The following is a 26,933-nucleotide window of genomic DNA, read 5'->3' as shown; positions in this document are numbered from 1 at the left end:
CACAGTAATTCAAGTCTATGCCCCAACCACTGATGCCGAAGAAGCTGAGGTTGATCGGTTCTATGAAGACCTACAACATTTTCTAGAACTAACACCAAATAAAGATGTCCTCTTCATCATAGGGGATTGGAATGCCAAAGTAGGAAGTCAAGAAGTAACCGGGATAACAGGCAAACATGGCCTTGGTGTACAAAATGAAGCAGGACAAAGGCTAATAGAGTTTTGTCAAGAGAACACGCTGATCATAGCAAACACTCTTTTCCAACAGCACAAGAGGCGACTCTACACATGGACGTCACCAGATGGTCAATATCGAAATCAGATTGCTTATGTCCTTTGCAGCCAAAGATAGAGAAGCTCTATACAGTCAGTAAAAACAAGACCTGGAGCTGACTGTGGCTCAGATCATGAGCTTCTTGTTGCAACATTTCAGCTTAAATTGAAGAACGTAGGGAAAACCACTAAACCATTCAGGTATGACCTAAATCATGAATATACAGTGGAGGTGAGGAATAGATTTCAGGGATTAGACCTGATAGACAGAGTGCCTGAGGAACTATGGACGGAGGTCCTTAACATTGTTCAGGAGGCAGCAATTCAATCCATCCCAAAGAAAAAGAAATGCAAGAAAGCAAAGTGGCTGTCTGATGAGGCTTTACAAGTAGCTGAGGAAAGAAGGGAAGCGAAAAGCAAGGGAGAAAGGGGAAGATATATCCAACTGAATGAAGAGTTCCAGAGAATAGCAAGGAGAGACAAGAAGGCCTTCTTATATGAACAATGCAAAGAAATCGAGGAAAAAACAGAATGGGAAAGACTAGAGATCTCTTCAAGAAAATTGGAGATCTCAAGGGAACGTTTTGTGCAAAGACGGGCATGATAAAGGACAAAGAAAGCAGGGACCTAACAGAAGCAGATGAGATTAAGAAGAGGTGGCAAGAATACACAGAAGAACTATACAGGAAAGATCTGAATGTCCCTGATAGCCGTGATAGTGCGGTCACTGAACTTGAGCCGGACATCCTCGAGAGTGAAGTCAAGTGGGCCTTAGGAAGCATTCCTAACAACACAGCTAGCGGAGATGACAGTATTCCAGCTGAGCTATTTAAAATCCTAAAAGATGATGCTGTTAAAGTGCTGCACTCAATATGCCAACAAATTTGGAACACTCAGCAGTGGCCACAAGACTGGAAAATGTCAGTTTACATTCCAATTCTGAAGAAGGGCAACGCCAAAGAGTGTTCAAACTACCACACAATTGCGCTCATTTCACATGCCAGCAAGGTTATGCTCAAAATCTAGTCTTCAGCAGTATGTGAACCGAGAACTACTGGAAGGACAAGCTGGGTTTCGAAGAGGCAGAGGAACTAGAGATCAAATCACCAACTTTCGATGGATCATGGAGAAAGCAAGAGAATTCCAGAAAAAGACTATTTCTGCTTCATTGACTACGCTAAAGCCTTTGATTGTGTGGATCACAACATATTGTGGCAAATTCTGAAAGAGATGGGAGTACCAGCCCACCTTACCTGTCTCCTGAGAAACCTGTACGGAGGTCAAGAAGCAACAGTAAGAACCAGACATGGAACAACCGATTGGTTCAAAATTGGGAAAGGAGTACAACAAGGCTGCATATTGTCGCCCTGCTTATTTAACTTATATGCAGAGTACATCATGGGAAACGCTGGGCTGGATGAATCACAGGTCGGAATTAAGATTGCTGGGAGAATTATCAACAACCTCAGATATGCAGACGATACCCCCCTAATGGCAGAAAGCGAAGAGGATCTAAAGAGCCTCTTGTTGAGGGTGAAAGAGGAGAGTGCAAAAGCTGGTTTGAAACTCAACATTAAAAAAACGAAGATCATGGCATCTGGCCCCATCACTTCCTGGCATATAGAAGGGGAAGAAACGGCAGCAGTTACAGATTTTATTTTCTTGGGCTCCAAGATCACCGCAGACGGTGACTGTAGCCATGAAATTAAAAGACACTTGCTCCTTGGGAGGAAAGCTATGGCAAACCTAGAGAGCATAGTCAGAAGCAGAGACATCACCTTGCCGACAAAGGTCCGTCTAATCAAAGCTATGGTTTTCCCAGTAGTAACGTATGGCTGTGAGAGCTGGACTATAAGGAAGGCTGAGCACCGAAGAATTGATGCTTTCAAACTGTGGTGCTGGAGAAGACTCTTATGAGTCCCCTGGACTGCAAGGAGGTCAAATCAGTCCATCCTAAAGGAAATCAACCCTGAGTGCTCATTGGAAGGACAGATACTGAAGCTGAAGCTCAAATATTTTGGCCACCTAATGCGAAGAGAAAACTCTCTGGAAAAGACCCTGATGCTGGGAAGACTGAAGGCAAAAGGAGAAGGGGACGGCAGAGGAAGAGATGGCTAGATAGCATCACGGATGCAATGAATATGGACTTGAGCACGCTCCAGGAGAGAGCGCAGGACAGGAAGGCCTGGCGTGCTGTGGTCCATGGGGTCACAAAGAGTTGGACACGACTGAACAGCTGAACAACAACAACAATACTTCTATTTATACTTCTATTTATAGGTTTTATTGGACATGTTTTAATGTTGTAAAGCCGCCTTGTGTCCCAGTACTGGGGAAAAGGCAGGATATAAATAAATATAAAAATAAATACAATAATAATAATAATATGGTGAGGTGACCTGTGTGCCTGCTCAGTCTGCTGTTGGTGCTAACTGTGAATGGGCCACTTCAAAACCTCTGCAGCCCTCCCTTTTTAGGGTTCTTTATCTTGAAACTGGACTTAGACTGGACAGCGTCCTTCAAACTCAGAGCTGCCCTCTGTAAAGTAAGAGACATGGCCGTCCTGCTAAGAGATCTGGCCTCGGCCATCCATGCTTTGGTAGTCCCCTGATCTGGACGAGAATTTTGCAGCTAGTCAATCTCCTGATGGGGTAAAATGGACGGAGCATGTAATTCCTATTCTAGCTCAGCTCCAGCTGCCTCTTCTGGGCCCAATGCACAGTGTTAGAAACTGACCGGTGTTATTTTTAATTATTGTAACCCCCTCCCCCAATTAAAGCAGATCATTGCATCCATAGCAATACCAAAAAAAAGAGAGGTTTAATAGGTGAGAGGTAAATATTTTCATTATATTTCAAGTCTCCATCCATGGCCATCTAAGCTGTAAGCAAGGGTGGAAGATCAAAGAAACCTTTCCTGCGCTGACCCATTCATCTTTAATATTTCTGTTGGTCACGAACTGCGTTTTCCACCAAAAGATTGGAAAGAAAACAAAAATTGCCTAAACAAACATCTATAAATATTAAGGCTGCAATCATATACATGCTTACCTGGAAGTAAGTCCCATTCAGCTCATTGGTGTTTACTTCTGAGTAGACATGCATAGGATTGCACTAAGTGGACATGAATGGGATTACACTTTTGTCTTAATGCTATGTGTAGAATCTGTGACGATGCTGTGCACACTCAGTCAAAGGTTTCCACATATGGAATCCAGACATCAAGGTAACATAGCTTCTTACACACAAGAGAGAGGCCCCTACTCTCTTGGCTTTTAGAAAGGATGTAAAGATGGATATTTTCAGTTTGGCCTTTTATAATGTGTAACTTAGGGTACAATCTTATGTAGATTTCTGGCAGCCTTGGAACTTGGAGGCTTCTGAGTATCCAATGCAGGGCAGGAGCACAGCGGAGGCGATGTTCGCCTCTGCGCTCCGGCTGCCCTGCATTTCTGCTAGATGGGTGATTTCGCCCATCTAGTGGCGGTGCCTTGGAGTGGGAGGGAAAGGATATGTCATATCGCAGCCTCCCCAGTCTCCTCCCCTCCCCTGTCTCCGCCCCTTTCCCCTGTCTCCGCCCCATTTTCTGAGCTGGAGAGGTAGTGGGCACGGCTCCCTCCATGCTGGCTACGAGGGGTTGGGGGCAGGGAGCGTGGTTTCCTGGCTCCAAGGTCAGAGCCCTGGCTCCGACCGCAGAGCCAGGAAACTGAACTATTCTATCCCCCCCACACGCACCGCAAGACACTGCCTGGAAGGACATAGGATTGCTCCCTCCATGTTTTAATCTGTTTTCCATTTTTAATCTTCTTATTTTAATTGTTTTAAATTGTTGCACACTACCTTGATGCTTTTTAGCAGATAAGACGGTATATAAATGCTAATAAGTAAATATTGCCAGATCTATTGTTAACTGAAAGAGGGAAGCTGTATTTCCAGTCTTGCAGCATCTGCCGTTGGCATTTCAATCAGTCTGCCTAATCCAATACTCTTGGCCCTAAATGGCCTGGATCCTGTGTACTCTAAAGGCAGGGGTGAGGACTCCAGACGTTTAGAAATTGAACTCTCATTCCTGTCCATTGGCCTTGATGTTTTCCACCCCCAAAATCAGTAAGGGCAATGAGCAGAGCTATCTCTCCTGTGGTACCCTTCCTATTCCTATCTGGAATGCCTTCTGTCAAGAGCAGTGGTGTAGTAGGGGCAGGGGTCGCGGGGACGCAGCCCCAGCACTTTTTCATTAGCAGGGACTCTGATGTCATCTGCCACCCCCTCAGAATTCCCTGTTCCCTCTGAGCTTAGCTGTGATCCTCACTGTAGCTGTTGGGGGGGGGGGGTGAATTTCCCAAGCAACAATATATTGTTCTGTGTTGGAATGCAAAGTCTTTGGGATGACTTGGTCTGGAATGGGCAATGAAGACCTATTTGCTTTACCAAAGACATGCTCCTGGTGGAGATGAAAAGTCCTAGAACTGGTTTGTTGATATGGATTGACACAGCTGCCTGGAATTTTTGGACTGTCCTTGGTGACTGTCACAATAAGCTCCTGCATTTCCAAATTTACTGCTACACCACTGTGTGTGTGTGTGTTTGTGTAGTTCGATCCAGCTGGGTGTGTGGACATTTCTGTTGTGGGATGGGAGAGATATAATGAAGGAGCTTAGGGAAGGCTAATGGGTAATGTTGGGGTGCTAAGGGAGTGTGCAAGGGGGCTGTTTAAATGAGAAGGGATCTGTCCATGAGGGCTGAGTTGAGAGGGTGAAGCTTCCATAGAGTATCACATTTTGAAAAGCTAAAATGTTTGTGTTTGAGTGAGCGAGCGAGCAAGCGAGTGGGTGGGTGGGTGAAAAAGATTTTAACACCCCTGCATTTTTTCTCAGGTGTCCAATTGAAATACCACTGCTGTACTCTCCGCTGCACTGTTTTTGGATCCCAGTTGAAAGCTGTATATCTTACAAGGTTGTGTAAGCTTAGAAGGGGGCGTGGCTGTGACTGTCACGAAGGGACCCTGCACTTCTGAATGTGCCGCCACACTACTGGTCAAGAGACCCACCTGGCCCCCTCCCAAATTGCATTCTGCTAGCAGGTTGTATCCTCCCCCTCCCCCCACACACATTTTTCATTCTTCTCTTGCAGGAAACCTTTGCCCTTGCTCTTGCAAAACCATTTCCAGGCTGTGATAGTCTACCGATTGTGCTGTCTGAAAGCATCTGGGGTTTTCAAGATTATAAACTGGGTGTTGGGTTTTAATGTTTTATTACTGCTATCATCTTGACAAGATATCTTGTATTGTGATTTAGTGTTTTGTGAAACTAACATATTATTGATGATGATGATTAAGCTCTAAACATTCTTTCCCCGTAAGGTGGTGTTAGCACCACTACCATATTTGCTTTCATTACACTTTTGGTCTAAACCAGGGTGGCCCTGAATTGTGCTTTAGAGACAGCAGTCCTCTACTTAATGGTATCCTTTGTTTGAAAAGCTGTCCGGTGTAAAGGAAAAGAACCATAATATGGGAGAGCCTTGAAATTGGGAGAGCCTGGAAATTGCCCATCAATTGTTAGCACCTGGACTGCAGCCTGAGCAAGCATACAAGTCACCTAGTCAGTTTTCCCCACTATGGTGAGATGTATTTCTATTTATAGTTATTTGTACACTTGTACCTAAACGTATCTATACATACCTTTCATGTCTGCTGAAATAGAATCATAGTGCTGGCGGGGACCTTGCGGCCAAACCTCCTGCCTGATGCAGGAAATCCAGCGCTAGGCCAGTGGCAGGCAACTGCGGAGGGTTGAGGGGCCACATGGAACCTTCCAGAACCCTTCAAAGCTGTGCCATGACCAGAAGTGACGCACAGCTGCATTCCCAGCAATTCTGCTGGGAAAGATGGTGGGTGGGGATCGCACGCCTTCTTTCCCAGCAAAATTGTGCTCCACCCAGCCCACCAAACAGCTGTGTGGCAGGATGGGGGAATAGGACTCTGCAGAAAAACGGCACCTAAGGATCACGCACCTAGTTTCTCCACAGAACCAGTTTCTGACACGAGGAGGGCATGGCTTGTTTCCCAGGAGAAACACATGCCTCCTCCCCACCCCACCTGTTTGGAGGCTCAGGGAGGAGGGGAGCATGATCCGTAAGCAGAATTGTAAGGAATCTGGCAATGCAGCAGCAGTCGGGGTGATGCCAAGGCCAACCTCCCCCCGGCCCCAGAGGCCACATGTTGCCAACCCCAGAGCTAGAGCATTCCCCAATAGGTGGCTGCTTGAAGACCTCCAGCATGGGAGAGCCCCCTCACCCCCAGCTAACTGGTCCCATGGTTGAACTGTTCCTACTGTTAAGCAGTTTCTCATAATGTTCAGTCAACATTCACCCTTCTGTAACTTAAGCCCATTCGATGGGAGTCCTGCCCTCTGGGGTAGCAGAGACCACGGCTTTTTCCTCTTATGTGCCACAGCCCTTCAGGTCTTAGAAGAGTGCCATCATGTTGGACTCGATTGTCCAACATGGACAAAGGGGGTTGGACTCGATGGTCTTGTAGGCACCTTCCAACCCTACTATTCTGTTGCCCGCCACCTCCCTTCCTCAGCCTCCTCTGAACAGAACTGTATTCTCTGCTTATTTAAAACAACAGCAACAAAGCCACATGGATCTCTTTAACACCCAATACATTTGTTTCTGGGTTTCTTTTATAGTTGGCAGTGTAGTTTCATCTTGCCTTCACCCTGGACAAAAGCCCACCCTTCGGTATGCCAAAGTGGAATCCAATCCAAGAGTACCCCGGGCCAATCTAAATGCAAAACCATTGGCTTTATAACTAGCCTCCTCTACCTACTGATTTAGATACCAACACCAGGCAGCCCTTCCAAACATCTGTAGCTTGAAGGTGTATCATTAAAGGGGAAAGGCCTCCCAGCAACAACATACATCTGGGACAAGACAACCCAACTCCCTGCCTATATATTTCAGTAGCATTGAAGTAGCAATTGGGGGAAAAAAAGTTCAGTTGCCTCTTAAAGCAGCCAGCAGTAAGATGGGAGGGCCTCACCAGTGAGAGCTCAGACCCTTGGTCCATCCATCCCAGTATTGTGGACAGTGACTGGCAGCGGCTCACCAGGGTTTCAGGCAGGGGTTTTTCCTGCTCTACCTGGAGATGCCAGGGATCAAACCTGAGACCTTCTCCATGCAAAGCAGGTGTTCTACCACTGAGCCACGCCCCCTCCCCTCCAATGGGAAGCATGCTAAAAACATGAAATTGCTGGAAGCAGTGGCTTACAAAACAAAGAAATGGCTGGGAAGGGTTTTTCCTTTTCTGCCCGGGACTTAAAGGCATCAGAAAACATGCTGAGGTATGTGTGTTTTAAAGCAGGCATTGTCCAAGAAATAGTGGCAGCTATATGTGTGTGTGTGTGTGTGTGTACACACACACAAACAAACACGGCTGCCACTATTTCTTGGACAATGCCTGCTTTAAAACACACACACACACTCTGTATAAAGAAAATGGGGAAAAACACACAATAAAGCTACAGCAGTCTTCCCCAACCTGGCTTCCTCCAGATGTGTTGGGACTGCCAAAAAAACTAACAAGACCTTGATATTGGCTGAAGGTGTCTTAGGGCGCAATCCTATCTGGAGAGGCAGCAGTCTATCCAATGCAGGGTGGGAGGAGCACATTGTCTCCTCCGTGCTCCAGCTGCCCTGCATTGACTGACAAGCGGCTATAGGATTGTGCCCTTACTGTAGTAAATACAAAGCCACACAGTTAAGAAGGGACATTTTATTTGTTCAGTTATTGAAGGTTGGTTAATACAATTTAATATTTTGCATCTTCATTGCTAAGTGAACATCTTTCAAAGTGATTAAAAGAGCCATGATAACACACTAGTGAATGCTGCCGGCACCAGGCAATCAGCGGAATAAACCTGCCGTATCCCCTCTTAAGCTGGGGTGAGAATGTGAAACAGGTGCCTGCTGTTTGCAGGATCAGTCCTTTCCTGTGCAAGGACAGGTAATGTCAGCATGGACAAGCCATAGAGGAGAGGAATGGCTGATCCCAAGAAGGGAGATTTATGCGAAGGGCAGAAGAGCTGTAATTCCATGCAGAAATGTTCTGCTCTCAGATCTACACAGGGCTGAAACTGTCTCAGGTGTTAAAGTCTGCCCTGTTGCAGCTCAATGTGGGCATTACGCAGAGGCTGGCAAACAGAGTTTCTTATGCCAATACACCCCTGTGCGACGCTGAATTTGGCAGGAAAGAAGGGACCGAGGAAAAACTGCCCTGCTCTTTTCCATAAACAGCAGCCCACCAAGGTCAGCTTAGTGCTGATGGTATGGACCAGAGTTTGCCTAAAACTGGCAGGGCAAAGTCTTGTTAAAAATAGATGTTCTCTCCAGAGGATGTGCTGGGTGAAATTAGGACACCCCCCCCCCCACTTAGCTTACCAGCTCCCCAGTCCATCACAGCTCTTGTTCCGAGTACTGATCTGCTAAAAAGAATATTCTACCGGTTGAAAGATTGATTGCCTTTATTAGATGAAGGGATTTTCAATCCATTTTAAATTTTCATTTCCTTTATTTTCGACACCAAAACTGGGAAAACTCAGTGATTACTTTTGGCTAATTGGTTATTTTATAGTAGAAAAAAGGCAGGGACATGGACGGCCAGGACACTCATTGGGGTAGCTGGAGCAACACTGACTGTCCTGATGGCAGGTAGGTGATATTGCGGGACCGGGAGAGCTGGTAAGCAATGTCTTCAGCTGCCTCAAGTTTGCGCAATTCGATGAGGCCGTCACCCACGGAAGCTAGCGAATTGGCTATCAGCTCAGCTGCTTTTGAGTCCCCCTCAGCTGAAATGATAGCGGCTTTCTTCTGCTGCTCTGCCTGTGGAAGTGCAGGAGAAAACAGGCAATGAACTTCAGGGAAAGGGTTGGGTTGATCAATGCGTCATGCACACCCCCTCCTAACTGTGAACTCTGGCAGGGAGTGCCGAGAGGAATGTAGCCAAAACAGGGCAACTGACAAGAAAGGAGGGGGGCAATTGGCATGTTTGGGCTACACCAAGCATTGCAGAATTAATACTTACAAAAAACTAAAGGAAGCAACCGCCCCCTCTTAAAAAAAAAAAGGCAACAGCCCAATAAGGATTGAGCATGCTCAGTGGCCCCAGATGTTGACTGTCAGCTAGAAAAGAAAAAAAGAAAATGTGGAGGGGGCAAGATGGAATGGAGGCAGGCATGGCACGCAGGAATCCAGAACAGGAGAACTCTCAAGAGGAGGCAAGAATATGTTGCAACATTTTGTTGCAGGTCCCACTCATCCCCATCAACAGCCAAACACTTTCTACAGCCAAGCATACAGAAAGTGTGGCTGTGGACACATTGTGAATTGCAGGGAACAGCCTACCTTTCAGAATCTTGCAGCTTTATCTGCAAGAGAGCCAGTTTCCTCATGGGAAAGCTTCCAAATGGGAGGGGAATTTTTGGAAACAAAAATATTCAAAGTACCAGCTGCATGGTCTATGCCATACAACACATGCAAGTGACACTGCCCCTGCCCAGAGGGATCACAGTCATTCTGAGTGACCTGTGATGTTGGTAGAGAATGTGGACTGCTACCTCCAGTGCCAAAGACAGTGAGCCTCTGTACACCAGCTGCTGGGGAACATGGGCGGGAAGGTGCTGTTGCCTGCATGCCCTGCTTGTGGGTTTCCTGTGGGTGGCTGGTTGGCCACTGTGTGAACAGAATGCTGGACTAGATGGACCCTTGGTCTGATCCAGCAGGGCTCTTCTTATGTAAATGGGTAGGGAGATGCAGACAAGGTGAGGCTAGGATAAGTCAAGTAAGGCTTTAATAAAGAGACAGCTTTTGAGGAGGGCCATAGAGGAGGGAAGGGGAGCTGCTGTTCCAACATCTGGAAGCAGAAAAACAACATACACAGTGTGGGGAAAAGCGCAACAGATTGTTGGTTTCAGACTCTGCGCTTTGTAAAGCTATGCAGTCAAATAATGGGAAGGCAGAGGATTCTGGTCATCAGTTACATGCTTCTGCCAAAGGCTTTAAGGAACTTGGCAAAACCGTTTGCCGTCTTATCCCATTCTTGTATCTTCTGATGTGCACTTCCTTTGCCCTGAGCAACCTGTTTGCTCTGATTTGTGTGTGGGGCAGTGGCGTGGTTGCTGCTTTATGTGGCAAACAGTTTGTACAACCACTGCCACACCTACAAATTGAGTCGCCGCTTGGGAACAAGGGCAGGAGAGTGCTTTTGTCCTCCTGCTTGGGGGCTTCCCAGAAGCATCTGGCTGATTAATACGGGAAGCTGGATGAGATAGACCCTTGGACTGATCCAGCAGGGCTCTTCTTATGTTCCTATGATTCTAAGTAGCCTTCTCCAACTCGGTGCCCTCCAGTTTTAGACTCTAACTCCCATTCCCCTGACCACTAGCTGGGGCTGATGGAAGTCACAGTCTAAAACATCTGGAAGATGCCATTTCCCTGCTCTAAAGTATTTGCATGTTTGAAAAAAGGACACTACAAGTGATGGATTCTGAGCAACATGAAACAAATGGAGCACTGGATAAGAAGGTGAAAAACTCTCCATGGTTACTTCACCAAGAAACGAGATGACACTGAGGCCATCTGGCAAGCTCAACATTCTCACCTTTTCCACTATGAACCTGGCCCTCTCTGCTTCTTGCTGCGCTACTTGCTTCATTTCTACAGCTTCTGTGAACTCCTTCCCGAATGTCAAATGTGTCTAAGAGGGAAAGAAAACACACCCCATGAACTATGACAACATACTGTCAATAAAGATGGAGAAATATGATCAGTTCCAAAGGCAGTTGGGGCCCCAGCTTATATCCAGGTTTCATTGACGCATCAGTGACATGAAAACATGCTTGGCTGTAGCTGCTGGACTTTTTGTATTTAGTTAGCGCCATCTACCAAAGAGAGGATTTGGAAATTCTTCATGATGGAAGGCAGCCATTTTCAGATGATCATGTAAACGGAGATATGAATGAGCCAAGATATTATGCCAACTTCAAAACATGGCTTTATATCCTGGCTCTTCAGAAGCCATTTTTCAGTTTCCTTGTTCAGAAATAACAGAAAACTATGGTTAACTGAAGACATCCTGGTTTGCCATTTACTTGTGCAAAGGGAGAAGCATGAGCAGCCAACACTCATTCGTGTCTTGCTTGCTTAAGCCATGTGTGGTCATCTGAATGCTGCTGCATGTCCCATGAGGGGCAAGATGCCAAACAGACACATCAAAACCCAACTTCCCTTGTCCATCTTCTTCAGGTCTGTTCTGTGGGCAGCTTTCCCCAGAACTAAAGGCTACTCAGAACTAGAAATAATTCAGGCATCAGAAGTCATTCTGGTATTTGATGGGGTTGGCGTTATTTAACTTTGTTTATATTTTCTGAATGAATACTATAAAATAATTGCTCCAAATTTGTCCAACATTTAATCTGGCTCTCGTTACTGCTTAAATCTGCTGAGACTCTATTTTAATTGTGTGCAGCCGAGAAACCCTGGGAGCTGTAGTTTTACGAGTATGCCAAACATTCTTTGAGAGCGATTCCTAGTCTTGCATGGTTCCCTGCAGGGTGACAGTCATGACAGTTAAACTGGTTTATCTGTAATAAAGACTGGTATCCATCCAGCAACCCATTTTATTCTCAGCACAATCAGGCAACAAACAACTAAAGTCTTGAAATACATATGAATTTTAAAAAATCCACCCTATTTTATTATACTAAGCAACTATCCAGAACCACCATGCATCACCCAAAAGCTTGCTGGATATTTTCAGAAAGATATCATCCATTCAGTGAAAAAAGTAAGCATTTTATACTTCTATAGGGACTGGGTCCAAATTAATTTAGTTGAACTCAGTGCTACATTCTGAAGAATTCCTTTAGGATGCAACCAAAGATCAACATTTCTGTGGTGCAATCTTTGGGTTGGATGCAGACTAAGTTAGTTTTAGTGACTAAGGGTGCAATCCTAGGCATGTTTAGACAAAAAAAAGTCCTACAACTCCCAGCATTCCCTGGCTGGGGAATGCTGGGAATTGTAGGACTTTTTTTCTGCATAGGATTGTGTCCTTAATGTCATATTCCGGACTTTAGAACAACCAGTGAACTGCTGTACTTCTTCTCCATGATGGAAACAGAAATGAAAACAACAACCCAGCATTCAAGTGTCCAGCTCCCCCCCACCCCCACTGATGTTGTCGACTCTGGAGCTCTGACAAAGGTGTCACCTACAGATTTGAGAATTGTGTGCAGCCTTAGATGGAACCTTAATCTCCACCCAAACATTTCACTGTAACCAGCAGAGGGAGCCCTTGAGCTTACTCACCCCTGCCAATTGTATCTGAAGTGTCCCTTCAAAAAAAAAATAATAATCACAATCTCAGTAGAGATCAGCTTTCCCCAACTTAGCACCCTCCAGATGTGTTGGACTGCAATTCCCACAATTCCATAATAGGAATTGCAGTCCAACACATTTAGAGGGTGCTAGGTTGGGGAAGGCTGGTATAGATCATGCAGGCTGACAACAATGCCCAACTGCATTCAAGAGTTAAAATCCTACTACTACGTTTGCAGCGGGAAGAGCTCTTTGAAAGCTTCCCACGACCTTAAGCTTTGCACTTTCGGTAGATTAAAAGACAAAACATTCACCTTATTAATTGTTTGGGGGAAAATAAAACAGGAATCTGTCAGCTTCTGAATTGAGACACGGAGCCTTTCCAGCACTAAAGTATTCCTGATACAGATCTTCTTGCTGTACCTGGACTCTCTCACTGAAGACCTCTGGGTGCTGGGTGTGAAACTTAAGGGCCCCTTTCCTCTAGCCCTGGAGTGGGCAACCTGTGACCCTCCACATGTTGTGGGACTCCAATACTCATCAGCCCCAGCCAGCCATGATGTGGGATGGTGGGAGGTGTAGTCCAACAACAACTGGGGGGCCACAGATTCTCCCTACCCCTGGTTTAGACCCGAATCCATCTTCTATCGGCAAAGCTTCTGGACACAGAAGGTCTCTTACCAAGGAAACATCGTCTAGGATGAGTCCAAATGTCGCTGCTCTTTCTGTGAGGTCTTCGCTCACTTGCCTGGAAACCAGCTCTCTCTGCGTGATCAACTCGCCAGCATCAAAACGAGCCTGAAACAAGATGTGCAAAAGGCTTGAAGTACAGCTGCAAGCCCAAGCGCTCCTGCAAGTTTGCCTGCAAGGGCTGCTGTTGGAGCAGGACAAAGGGTCACCTAGTCCATATCCTCCAATGTTGGCTATGGGTGTTGGCCTCTGAAAGTCACTTTTTCACATTAGCATTCTTTTTTCCTCCCATTTGGGAAAGTGGAAGAGTTCAGCCCCATTTGCATGGATAAGATTGAGCTCTGTAGTACCACCTCCTTGCCCTCCTGCCCCAGTCATACACCTGATCCTTCCCAGCTGGATACCAACTGGCCTGTGTATGGCCTGGTGGTGGGGGGGCAGAATCCAGTCCTCCACTGAAAATATATTCTGCACCCCTGATCTAGTCACTAGACCACATGGAACTTCAGTTCAATCCAGCAGGGTTCTTATGTTAATTGGAATTGTTGTGCCAAACTAACAGCCTGCTTTTCTGGACCAAGGCAACGCCATGTCTTTCGGTATTCTACAGGACTTTGCAACTGAACCTGTATTGTTTTTTTACTTGCACCTTTGCAGAAAACCCCCAGGACTGATTTTTATTTTCTTTTATTACTTAAATTTCTTAGACGCCTTGCTCAAAAAACAAAACCCACATCAAAGTGGCTCACAATAGAATTAAAACACGCAAAATTTAAAACAGCTACAACAGTTATCCATTAAAATACAACACTAGCTTTTAAGTAAAAGAGTTTATGGATGAGAAGTCAAATACTATTCAGCTTTTACAGCCAATTTCTTTGCCTATTTCCTCCCTACCAAAAAAACAATACAATGTATTTCATATTCTGGTATTTTTCCAATAGTGAACATTATTGGCTTCATGGCACTTCAGCCAAATGCTGTAATGGCCGGGGGGGGGGGGGGGGAGCTACGCAAACCAAGAGGAAAATGACCATATGGGTAAGCTGAAACTTGGAAGTTGCTTCCTTCTTTCCCAATGGATTTCTCATCGAATAAGGATTAAAAAACTGACAGATGAGGAGGTCCCCCATGCACCAGTGATAAAAAACAGGATGGAAGGCACCCCACTGATTCTGGGGCCTGAAACGGCGGCAGGGGGGGGGAGATGCTTCAGCAGATCAAAGTTGACAGCAATGAGAAATGCTCCCCCAGTTCGCACAATGCCCAGAGTAGCGTGGGTGGATTGTGCACAGTGAAACGCAGCCTTCCCCACCCTGATGCCCTCCAGATGTGTTGGGCTGCCTGAACTGCAGGGGGAAAAGCAGATTTGCTCCTCCTTGCTGTTGGTTCTTGCCCCAAGGGGCCCTTGGCTCTATCTTACCCCACTGGTTCCAGGAGAACACAGCTGCTGATCAGCAACACAGCTGCTGGGATGCTTAGGAGGCTGGGGAAGAGGACTTGCCTTCCTCACTTTTCCCCAGCTCTTCCCTTTTACTGCTGCCAGCCTCCTCTGGAGGAGAGATCAGTGACCCAGCTGTGGAACATCTAGAGTGGTGAGAAGTCCGACCTGCAGCAAGAGCAGCATCAGGAGTGTGGATTGTCTTCGTTATTATTATTTTTTGGTCTGTTAATTCTGCTTTTGCTTCATACTTGTTATTTCACTGTAATACTGGATTTGTTCTATGCTTATTGAATTGTGGTGGTGGGGTTTTTTGGTCTCAGTTGAATTTATTATTATTACATTTCCATACCACCCCATAGCTGAAGATCTCTGGGCAGTCTACAGAAGTTAAAGCATCAAATGCAATATAAAAAGTTTAAAAGCCATTTACAGGAAAGCACACAGACAATATGCACAAACAACATATAACTAAAAGCAACTTTGAACAGGTAGTCCTAACTAAAGACACATCCAGGACCGATTAAACTCATCATATGCTGCCAAATACCCGGGAAAAGAGGTGGGCCTTAACCTGGGGCCAAAAAGATAACAATGTTGGTGCTAGGCGGACCTTACTGGGGAGCTCGTTCCAAACATGGGGGGCCACCACAGAGAAGGCCCTCTCCCTCGTTGCCGCCTTCTGAGCTTCATTGATATGTTCTATTGAATTCACTGATATATTCTCTAACAAACTGGGGCATCTCCCCCCCCCCCCCTTGTGTATTTTGACAAGTCAGTGTTTATTATGAGTTGCTTTGGGCACAGTCTGTTGTGGAAAAATGGCAAACTAAACCTAAACTGCCAGATCATGGCCAAGGCCGCAATAATGACAGTTGAGCAGGTGGTGGTGGGAAGAAGAACCAGAAGTGGGGGAGATGGGCACCATAGCCTGAGAGCAGCAGGACAGATTGGGACAAAGAGAGGAGACCTTAAGGGGGTACATGAAGAGTTAACTATTGGCTCAAGTCAAACAGCTCTTTGTCAGGGGCAACTGCTTGGGTCCACTTTAACACTAACTAAATAAAGCAGTCCTGGATGTTACCTCAGCGTAACCCTTCCTCATTACTCCAAGGCACCATCCAAGACCACCTTAATTTAAGGCCCAACTAGATACTCTTCACACCATTAGCAACTGCATGGATTTTTTCCCCCATGCAGGGGCTATCCAGAGCCAGACTGCTGCAGGGGCAAAGGGTTAAAGTGGTTTGCAATTTGGTGGGATTAGGATTTTAAAATGTCAAGAATGCCTCAAAGGAACAGAAACAGATGGAATAGTATGACAGGCTGCAGTCTAATATTCACTAATGCGCAGCTATTAAACTCGGATTATTTAAAAACAACGTCCCCAGCTCTTATAAAACTGCCAGAAGTTTGTTTCTCTAAGAAACAATGTGTGTGTGTGTGTGGGGGGGGGGGGACGACACCCCATCTAGTGGGTTGTCCTCCCTTCTTTACCTGAGTGGGGTGCCTTGTATTTGTAGTCCCAGTTCTAGCAGTGGAATTAAGGTTGCTCACAGGTGTTGGGACGTAGTCCTGAGACAGAACTCCTGAAAACCTCCCCTGCCTCCCACATCTGAGTCAGGCCCTTCCACACCTGCTAGTTTGGTCCTCTGAAACAGGGGTGCAGAACCTCTCTCAGCTTGAGGGCCGCATTCCATTTTGGAAAAGATCCTGGGGGCTGCATTCCAGTGGTGGGCAGGGCCAAAGGCAAAAGGGGCGAGGCCAAAAATTAAAGAATACCAGCACATTTCAGCTTACTGCCAGTAAGTCAGCCTTCAGGAAGGCATTTCAGCCTTTCAGAATGGGGAAAATACTGTAGAGATGCTGGGAAACCACCAAACAATTAGTGGTTACGCAAAAGGGGGTGGAACCAGGGGAAGGGGGCCTGGCCCTCTGGGGACACCAGGAGGGCTGGATTTGGCCACTAGACCTCAGGTTCTCCACCCCACCTTTGAAAGAACCAAACCAGTTTCCCCTGATAAAGAGCTGCATGACCTGAGACACACTGGGCCTAAGGCTTTATACCCCATTCAAGATCTCCTCTTCCTTTGTCGTGTACTGTTGCTTTCCCTTTCTCCAAGAAAGACAAACATAAGACCCGAAGGAAACTGGGAGGGAGATAGTCAGGGAAGAGCTCACATCTGTTTTGTCCAACTCACCTCCAGAGCCAGGGCGAACCCGTTCACCAGTAACTCCCATCTGTAGAGCAAAGAGCCACGAACGCGAAGCCACTTCATAGGACGGGGTGGGAAACCTGTGGCCCTCCAGATGTTGCTGGACCACAGCTCCCATCAGTCCTAGCCAGCATAGCCAATAGTGAAGGATAATGGGAGGTGTAGACCAACAACATCTGGCAGGCCGGATGTTCCCCATCCTTGTCATAGGAGCACCTGACAGGAGCACCTGTCACAGAGAATGACAGGTACAAAGGGCCCGGTGGGGACAAGGATAAATAACCTTCTTCCTTTCCAGTGGCCCCCTAAATTAAGTACCCAGGCCAAGACAGATGCCTGCAAAAAGGTTAGACACGCTCAAGTCCCACAAGATGGCTGGTTTATCCATTCGCCCCACCACTAGCACTTACCACCACAGATTTGAGAATCTCAGTTGTGATGGAAGGCAACACTCGCTCATCATAGTCCTCGCCGATCGTGGTGAAGATCCGGGGAAGCTGTACAGTCACCGGCCTGAACAGGATTCGCAGAGTGATGTTCACATTCTGTAGATCTACCGGGCAGAGAGGAAGAGGGTTAGAGTAGATACGCACTTCGGCAAGTCAAAATGTCTTCCTCCCTCAACTGTCACCACCTGCACACATTCCAGCAGGCTGTAACAGAGAGGGATGAGAGGGGAAGCAAAGCCATTCCACCAGCCCTGCTGGGAGACGACTATTCTCCTCTCCTTCCCTCCCCATCTCCTTTTCTTTGCACGTTGTGTAGTTTTAGATAGTAAGCCAGCAGGCAGGGGGTGTCTTGTACTTATTTTATGTAAACCACCCCAGAGCCTTTTTGGCTGAGGAGCGGGATAAAAATAGTTTAAATAAATAAATAAGCAGTAAGCTCTTCTGAGCCTACCCAAGTGCCACCAAGCCAAAACAGAGGAGGGTGATTTTGCCAACATATCCATGTGTGTGGTGTGTTGGGGGGGTGGGGTGGGGGATGTCTATGTATGACCACTTCCCAGGCTCAGCCTTCCGATCCTTACTGAGGCTGGAGAAAGGAAAGACAGACTGCACACAGCTTTCTTTAGGAGTCAATGCTATCTGGTAAAGTTTAGGTTTTGTTCCCTTGTCACAGAGAAGTCTGACCCCAGCAGGATTTAGGAGCCAGGAGAGGAAAACAGAACACTAGTGAAACCTGGGTAATAATTCCCTATGCCAGTGGGCTTGGCTTGTTTTGCCTTGACAGAAGTGTTTCTAGGCTGACTTCTCTGGTGAAGAATCCCTACAATGGAATCCCAGTGCATTGCAGAGGATTCTGGGACATTCTAGGGGGCAATAGCCAGGCCTGTTAGGCCTCACACCTGTGTGAGTGCACCCACCACTCCCCTGTGGCGTTATTGCCACGGTGGGCCAGTAAACTTCCTGGGAAATTTGTCTGCCATTACTGACCTTGTCATCGAGGAACCCCTGATAAAATTCCTGAGGAACCTCAATGTTCCCTGGGACACTTTGCAAACCACTGCCCCATGCAACAAGGTAAAAACATCTAGCCCTTAAAAAACACACACCATCCTCTACCTTTGACTACACCACTTTTCCTTCTGGGGAGCTCTGCCACACAGGAGGCTGTCTACTCTCAATTCCCTAAAGGCACAATCTTATGCATGTTTCAAAAAATGGCCCCGAACTCCCAACATGCTGAGAGTTGTAGCCCTTTTTTCTGTCTAAACATGCATAGGATTACATCTGGAGGGAGCAATCCTATGGCAGCTAGTCAGTGGCTAGACGGCCATAGGATATCTGGTTCCCAGAGAACTGACCTTCCTCATCTTCAGCGCTGCCTCGCAGGCAGCACAGAACAGCCCCGTGCTCCCAAGAAGAGTGCGGAGTGGCCAAAATGGGGCTTTCCTGGGAGGGGAGGGCAGAAATACTGGTACGACACATCCTATGTGCCGTCCAGCAGCCTCCTTCTCCGCTCCACCCTCCCACGGCTAGACAGGTGAAATCAGCCGTCTAGCCGCAAATGCAGAGCAGGAGAAGCGTGGAGGGAACAATCCCCACCGTGCTTCTCCTGCCCTGCATTGGATAGGCGGTTGCCTCCGAGTTCGGAGGCGGCTGCCTATCCCCACAGGATTGCACCCTTAGTCTCATTCTCCCACTTCAAGCCAGGAAGACACTCTTCTCCACTGCTAATTGCTTGCACCGCTTTAGGGTTGCCTGCCTGCCTGCCCGCTTCACACTTTGAGCGCTCCTTAAGCACAGAGGTGGGGAACCAAATATGGACCACAAGGGCTTTGAGCCCAGACCACAAGACTCCCTTCAAGCCATGCCCCTCCAATACCCTGCCATGGTCCCAGCTGCTCTGCTCAGGACAGGGAGGTGATGAGCAGCAGCTCACCAAATGTGGAGGTGACAAAGTAGCAGAGAGCCTTGTAGCTCCCCAAAGAGCCATGAATAACTTCTAACAAAAAGGACTGTCAGGGGGAAAGTGGGCAGCAACAATTGATGGATAGAACCTTGCACACATGAAAAAAGAAGAAAAGGTCTTGCTTGACATTGTGGCTTTCTGTCACCTTGCGAAAAGACTACAGGAGCTCCAAGAGCCGCTGCAAAAAATCGCATGTGTGCAGAGAGCTGTTCGAATGCTGTTATATTTTTAACTGTTATTTCCGTAGCAGAACTGCAATGGGATGGCTTGCCTCTGTGTTTTAGTTTCACATTACCCAGCCTTGACTTTTAACTCCTTTAAATATAAAGGATAAAAAAAATTAATTGGCTCACCTTTGCTTCCAGTGATTACAGGAACGTTGCGCGGGCGAGAGCGGCAGTCAAAGATGATTGGCTTCTGCACCCAAGGGATGAGAAAATGGGTCCCTTCTCCCACCACTATGTCCTGAACGCCTCGGAATCGGTCAAAGATGACAGCCCTGTGGCCCGCGTCCACTAGGGGAGGAGCAAAAACCAATCAGACACACACCAGCAGCAGCATCACACTCAGAACACAAGGAAAGCTAGAAATATTGAACTGTTATGCCACCATCATTATGTCAACTCCGATTCATATACACGTACAGTCATAGAATCACAGGGTTGGAAGGGGCCTACAAGACCATCAAGTCCAACCCCCTGCTCAATGCAGGAAGCCTGATGCTTGTGGCCACATACATTTTATTACAAATGTAACCATAATCAAAATGACAACCTGTCCTATGAGGCAGGCTGGAGAGACAGGCAGAGGCATCACCTTTGTGCCCATTATTGAATTATCTGGGACTGAGCACTCAATGACCTGGTTTGCACATAATGCTAAGCCATGGTTTATTTAACCCATGGTTTGTTGCCCTACCCAGGATTTATCTGGCACACAATTGAACAAACTGTGGGTATTTTCCCTCCTCCACAACTGAACTCCCTGGGTTGTTCATTTCCCTCCTCCAGCTTCCCCCTGTATCCCAAATGCCTTTGAGGTGCTGTAGTTATGGCATGGAGAATGGCTGGCTTTTTTGACTGCTCACACCTGCCGCATCTGTAGGCTGGAGAAACAACCTGTGTTTCTGAGTTCACAAGTAATGACAACTCACGGTTTGAACAACCAAGGGTTCATAACCCAACAACAAACCACGGGTTCTCTTTCTGGGCTGTTTGTGGTTAACAAACCATAGATCCTTAGCATGCCTGTGTTCGCACAGCACAGCAACCCAGAATTCAGCAACCCAAACCATGGGTTAGCATTATGTGTGAGTCAGGTCATAGGAAGCTGCCTTAAATCTGGTCAGACTATCTGTCCATCTAGCCTAGTGTGGTCCATTCCAACTGGTAGCCATTTTGCAGAGGGGCAAGAGTCTTTCCCATCATCTGAGTTAATTGGAGATGTTGGGGACTGAACCCGGGAACTTCTGCATGGAAAACACATGTTCAGCCATTGATCTGTGGCCCCTCCCCACATCAGATTGCATTAAAAAAAACAGCTGAGCTGCTGTAGCACAAAGGCCAAGAGGCTCCGGTTCCAGTCCCTGGCACTAACTTATACATTCTTTTTAGACTGTTCCCATTCCTTGGTGACTTGGTAACTCACTGGTGTATCCATTAAGAGACGCCAGCCATTTTGTATTCTTGAGCAAAATGTTGCAGTATGGAGGGCTCCTTTTCAGGTTTCCAGCCAGCCAGCCACTGTTCTCACAGGATTTATTTATTTATTTATGTTTTAATATCTTTACAATTTTAATATTGATGATTTAATTATATTTTTAACTTTTATACAGTTGTATTTATATTTCTATTTATAGGTTTTAATTGTAGCAGTTTTAACGTTGTAAGGCCGCCTTGAGTCCCAGTATTGGGAAAAAGGCAGGATAATAATAATAATAATAATAATAATAATAATAATAATAATTTATTTAATTTCTATTCCGCCCAATAGCCGAAGCTCTCTGGGTGGTTCACAAAAATTAATAAAATAAAATAAATACTCCGTTCCTTTCCATTCCCCCTGCCCACTCTGGTTTTCAGTTCCCCCTGCCACAATAGTAAACCAGCATTCTGTGACCACTGTCCCCACTGGGCTATTGGGGGGGCAAGGGTTCCCCCAAACCTGCTGATACCTCCCTCTTGTGTGTGGATGGTGCTGCTTTGGCTCACGTAAGGACAGAAATGCAGAGAACGAGTCTGCTGTTAGTAAACGCTTCCCCTCCCTTCCAGATTATTGCATGGGTTCAGATGGAGGTTTGCAACCAGATTTGGATGGGGTTGCACTCCCCCTGCAAGACCAAGTGTACAAGAGTTTGTTGCAGGGGGGATCTCCTGGACTCAACACTATCTATGGAGGTGCAGGTGGCTAGGAGTGCCTTTTCCCAGCGTAGGCTGGCTTGCCAGCTGCAACCCCATCTGGAGAAGGCAAATCTTGCCACAGTTAGACACACTCAGGGTAGGCCTAGAGTAGTCTACTGCAATGTGCTTTAAAGAGTTTGGAAACTCCAACTGGCACAGAATGCTTGCAGGTGCCAGGAGTTCAGTACATATTATGCCAATACTGTACCCATTACACAGGCTGCCCATTTGTTTCCATGCTCAATTTAAAGTGCTGGTTTTGACCTTTAAAGCCCTAAATGGTTTGGGACCAAGTTATTTGAAGGACCACCTGCCCAGGCCTTAAGATTGGCTCACAGGCCCACCATCAAGATTTATCAGAGACAGGGTCTTTTCAACAGTGACCTGAAATACATATGGCCCTCTGTGTTAGCTTTTAAAAAGGACCTGAAAAACTTTGTTTCAGTCTGTTTTACTGAAGTGTTATGCTGGGTTTTTAAACTGCTGCTGTTTTTCATTTCACAATGGGATTGTTTGGTGTACATTTTATGTTTGTAAGCTGCCTTGGGAGGGCTTTGCCCTGAAAAACAGTGTATACATTTCTTAAACTAAACAAACCAGGTGAAGACAACAGTATCAGTTGAATGAGCCCCTCTCAACAGCTAAAGAAGTGCAACTGGCCCATGAGAAAGGAAGGAAATGGCAACTGCAACAACAGTACTGCCAATAGGCTTGCTACTGCCAAAACATCTAGGACCATATCCTCCCATCCCAATAGATCAGGGGCGCAGAACCAAAGGCCCAGGGGCCAAATTCAGCCCTCTAAGGGTCCCCAAAAGGCCACCTCCATTTCCCCCAAACACTGATCATTTGATCGTTTCCCAGCTCTTGTGCAGTCCCCCCCTCCATTTTCCTAAGGCTTAATTACTGGCCTTAAGCTAAAATATGCTGGTAGTTTGGCCTCACCCGTTTTGCCTTCGGACCTGCCCACCACTGGAATGTGGCCCCCCAGAGGTTCTCTGCGATGGAATTCAGCCTTCCGGCTGAAAGAGATTCTGCACCCCTACAGTAGATCACACTCAGAACCACAGTATATGTGTTCACTACTTCTCAGCAGTGTTTTGCTTTTGATCTCCAAATGTGGGCACTATTAAGGATAAGGACCCATCTATTTTATACGCAATCATTGCTACACAGTCTGAGCCTAAGGGATAGTTTGGGATTCTATTAGCTCCTAATGTAATCGTTATTCCAATTATTCTATGGGAAATGGAACCCGTATATTCCTGCTTGTCCCACAGAATATACAGGTTGTTTGTCTCTGCCACGCAGTCCTTTATCCTCTATTAAAGAATTCCAGGAACCACTAAATCAGGCACAGTCAGGAACCACTAAATCAGGCACAGTCAATCACAGTGTTCTATTCAATGAGTAAATGCTAGGGAAGAAAAGGCTTCCTCACCATTATAAAGAGCTGAGTTGACCACTCCACCAGCAACCGCCAGCCCCAGGCCAAGTTTGCCAACGGTCTCAAAGATCTTGGCTGCCATCAGGGTCTGCTGAAATCCTGCTCCTGCGTTTTCCAGAAAATCACACCTGCACAACCAGGAAAGGTACAGCAGCATTAGACAGTGGAGACAGTGAAACAGCTGGCCAGGAAGCACAGGAGTTGCAGTCCACCATATCTGGAGGGCACCAGGGGAAGCCTGTTGTAGCAGATACTTTTGTTCATCTTATTTTACTATGCGCTTAATGGGGGTGTTTTTTTTAAATCTGCTTCCTTTTTTTTTTTAGAAATGCAATCAACTTTTTATAAATAAGCTGTATCAGTTGTCACAAATGCATCCTTCACTTGAAGAAGGATTTCTGTTCTGCAGAATTTGGCATTATGTTTTTCTTTTTGGTTTTTACAATGAAAAAGGAAAAATAAATACACAGAAATGCCAACCACAACTGGAGTGGGAGGAAGAAAAGTAATCAGTTCATTTGGGCAAGATGTGAAATGCAGGCTCATACTTACCGATGCCATCTATATTAGTTACTACAACTACTACTCAAGCTATTTTCTACACCTAAAACTACATGGATGGTTTCAGCTTTCTATAGTCATGTGGGATGGAAACTTGATGTTTTAAAGGTTAAAATTTAAATGAATGCTGAAAGTGCTGGGACTGGCTAGGTTGCTGGACTCCACATCTGATGCCATTTTGCTCAGCATACAAGCTGTATTTCACAGATGCTTGTCCGCCATGGAAGCTTGTCTGCTGGAAACATGTAGACACACATACTCTAAGGAGCTTTGGCTCCTGGAACAGGGTTTCAGCAGGACTTTCCTATGCTCTTTTCTCTGCCTTATAGCTCTTCCCCTGGCCCCATTCATTTTCCTTCTCAGGGACCACTGCCCTTTCCCACCCCACTACCCCTGCAAACCTTTTCTCCGCTTTTCACTATCACCAATTACTACCGGCGCTGAGTATCTAGCTATACCAATCATGAAACAGGATGCACAGTACTTCACTCAAACCCTGGAAGATTGCATGAGGGTCTCCATCTCCTCCTTCCCCCTTCACTTCCAGAACTGGCCCATCCCCCAGGACCCTTCCCTATTTTTCCCACCCACACCATTCCACTCCGCATCGCCACACTTCCCTGCTGCTCTGCGGCAGCTATTGAGGGCTAGCATCGTGCTAGGCGCTGTACAAGTTTGTAACCTTCGCTCTTGACAGAACTGCGTGGAGGAGCCCAGGAACTCCTTCCAGCCACCTCCTTCCCCCCGCCTCCATCTTCCTCGACCCTTCCTCTATTTTCTCCACCTTTTCTGCTACTTCTCTGCAGCTGCTGAACACCCACAGTGCCGCCTCAGGCTCAGACGAGGGAGGGGGGAAAGAAACGGGGCGGCCGCGCCCAACGGCCGCCTGACCGACTTGCTGAACTCACCTCGCAGGGCAGCGCTGACCTCCACATGAATGCCCAGCCGAGCCACCTGGTCCCTCTGCGCTTACGCACAATCTACGCGCCCGAACCACCCGAGCATACTCTCTCTCTCTCTCGCGCGCGCGCGCGCCTTACGTACCGCAACGCCCGACGGGATTCGCAGTTCTTGCCGTCGCCGCGGGAAAAGGACGGCGAACAGCAGCGCGGTCTACCTCGCGCCGTAGACTGAGGCGGATAGAACTACCGATCCCGAAGGACATCGCGATGCTTTGCCCCCTCCTTTTGCCTATTGGTTCGCCGCCGCAGGGCTTCTTGGGAATTGCCCGCCGCCTGAGAGAAGCTGTGAGAGAAGTCGCGGGATGGGGGAAGTCAGGAGCTCCGCTCAGAGACGAAGGAAATAGGGCTTTTATTAATTAATTGATCGATCAATTAATTGATCGATTGATTAATTAAATGTATTAATCGCCCATCTGGCTGGTCACCCAACCACCCTGGGCGATGTACGAAGTATATAATAAAACAGTTTAAAACAATACAATTCTACAGTAAAAACATCCTCTAAAAACACTATAACCCACCCCAAATGCCCGCCTGAGCAACCACGTTTTTAAGGCGCGGTGGAAGCTCATTAAAGAGGGGTCATGGCAAAGTTCCCTAGGGAGGGAGTTCCACACAGTGGGGGCCACCGCAGAAAAGGCCCTTGGCCCAGGCACTGCTTTTAAACGCAATGGGTCAGTCCTGGAGCATACAAAGCAATACTAGAGATGAGGGGATCTCTGAGGGTATGCAGAGTGCTTTTCACTCACTGCTGGGAGTGCACGCTCATCTGGAATTAAAGGGCAGGGCTTCGGGAATGCCTTTCTGATGCTCCGACGCCCTTCTTAAAAAGTAGCCTCAGTTAAGACAGCCCCTCTCTCTCAGAACCAGTGCCTGTATCTGGGACAGTACTGCTTTACACGGTTGTGGGAACTCCTGAGATGAGATTTGTGAGGGCTTTGAGCATTTGGGGGAAATTGCTAAACAAACCAGATGGATCAAATGGCCAGCTAGTTTGGCACAGCATCCACCCTGATGTCTTTGAGAAGCCCACACAAGCAGGGCACGAAAGCAATATCCTCCTTGCTGTTCTTCCTCCCCTGACTCCCCGCAACTGGTGTTCACAGGTATTCTGCTTCTGTACCTGGATGCTCAGTTTAACTCTCATGAGTAATACCCATTGACAAACCTGTCTTCAATGAATATATTTTAGGGTGCAATCCTATGCATGTTTAGACAGAGAAAAGGCCTACAACTCCCAGCATTCCCCAGCCAGCTGTGTTGGCTGGGGAATGCTGGGAGTTGTAGGCCTTTTCTCTGTCTAAACATGCATAGACCTTTTCTCTGTCTAAACATGCATGGGATTGCATCCTAAGCTCCTTTTAAAGCCATCTAAGGTAAGGGTGAGCAGAAGGTCGATCCGGATCTCTGGTAGTTGTCTAGGTGATTTGCTGTAAATCGGCGAGGAGTTCTGACTCCTAATTATTAACAAAAGCTGCAACAAAGTGACTCCCCACCCGCTCCCAAATTGTACTCCTGAAATGGTGTAAGCTTGGGGTAACCAGGAGTGGGGTTATTTGTGGAAGGACTGTGAGCTGTTTTCAATTCTGGTACTCAAGACAAATTCAGAATTCTTTAATTTTGCACCTGGACTTGAGCACGCTCCGGGAGAGAGCGCAGGACAGGAAGGCCTGGTGTGCTATTGTCCATGGGGTCACGAAGAGTCGGGCACGACTGAACAACAACAACTTGTTGGTGGATCTCTGGGTTTAAGTAAAATAATAATTAAAATGCACATACATGCACAGAAAATAGACCCCACAAGTCTGAATTCTGCCCACCACTCATCTAAGGCAGTGCCTGTTGCCAAATCTTGTGACAGTAAATTATTTTGACTGTCCTGAATCTGTTGCCAATAAATTTCATTGGGTGGCCCCATTCACACACATTCTCTCTCTCTCACTCACTCTCTCTCTCTCTCTCTCTCTCTCTCTCACTCTCTCTCTCTCTCTCTCTCACTCACTCTCTCTCTCTCACTCACGCACACACACACACACACACACATAGATGCCCCTGCCCCTGTACAGCAATTAGACTGGGAAAAAGTTGTTGTTCAGTCGTTCAGTCGTGTCCGACTCTTCGTGACCCCATGGACCATAGCACGCCAGGCCTT

The 26,933-nt window shown here is 46.9% G+C and overlaps 1 protein-coding gene across 1 annotated transcript; it reads right to left on the bottom strand.

Annotated features, from left to right (window-relative positions):
* Positions 1-8,029: 8,029 nt before the first annotated feature.
* Positions 8,030-24,784, bottom strand: PHB1 (prohibitin 1). Its single transcript, XM_084804813.1, has 7 exons — positions 24,728-24,784; positions 23,253-23,386; positions 19,766-19,927; positions 17,408-17,550; positions 13,332-13,448; positions 10,933-11,028; positions 8,030-9,155 (listed from the first exon to the last, which is right to left on the bottom strand). The coding sequence occupies exons 2-7, from the start codon at positions 23,338-23,340 to the stop codon at positions 8,943-8,945; spliced, it is 819 nt and encodes a 272-aa protein (XP_084660939.1). The 5' UTR covers positions 23,341-23,386; positions 24,728-24,784; the 3' UTR covers positions 8,030-8,942.
* Between the last annotated feature and the right edge of the window lie 2,149 nt (positions 24,785-26,933).

This window comes from Heloderma suspectum, chromosome 6 (assembly GCF_057233095.1).
Source record: "Heloderma suspectum isolate Gila_16-S chromosome 6, 16-S_ref, whole genome shotgun sequence".
Lineage (NCBI taxonomy): Eukaryota > Metazoa > Chordata > Lepidosauria > Squamata > Helodermatidae > Heloderma > Heloderma suspectum.
The sequence above is the reverse complement of the archived record's forward strand: the minus strand, read 5'-3'. Positions and strand labels throughout refer to the sequence as shown.

Coding starts and splice junctions, on each gene's coding strand:
- PHB1 (XM_084804813.1), bottom strand. CDS start 23,340: ATGGCAGCCAAGATCTTTGAGACCGTTGGCAAACTTGGCCTGGGGCTG. Junction 17,551..19,765: donor TGTAATCACTGGAAGCAAAG/GTGAGCCAATTA, acceptor TCTGCCCGGTAG/ATCTACAGAATGTGAACATC. Junction 11,029..13,331: donor TCCTAGACGATGTTTCCTTG/GTAAGAGACCTT, acceptor TTTCCCTCTTAG/ACACATTTGACATTCGGGAA.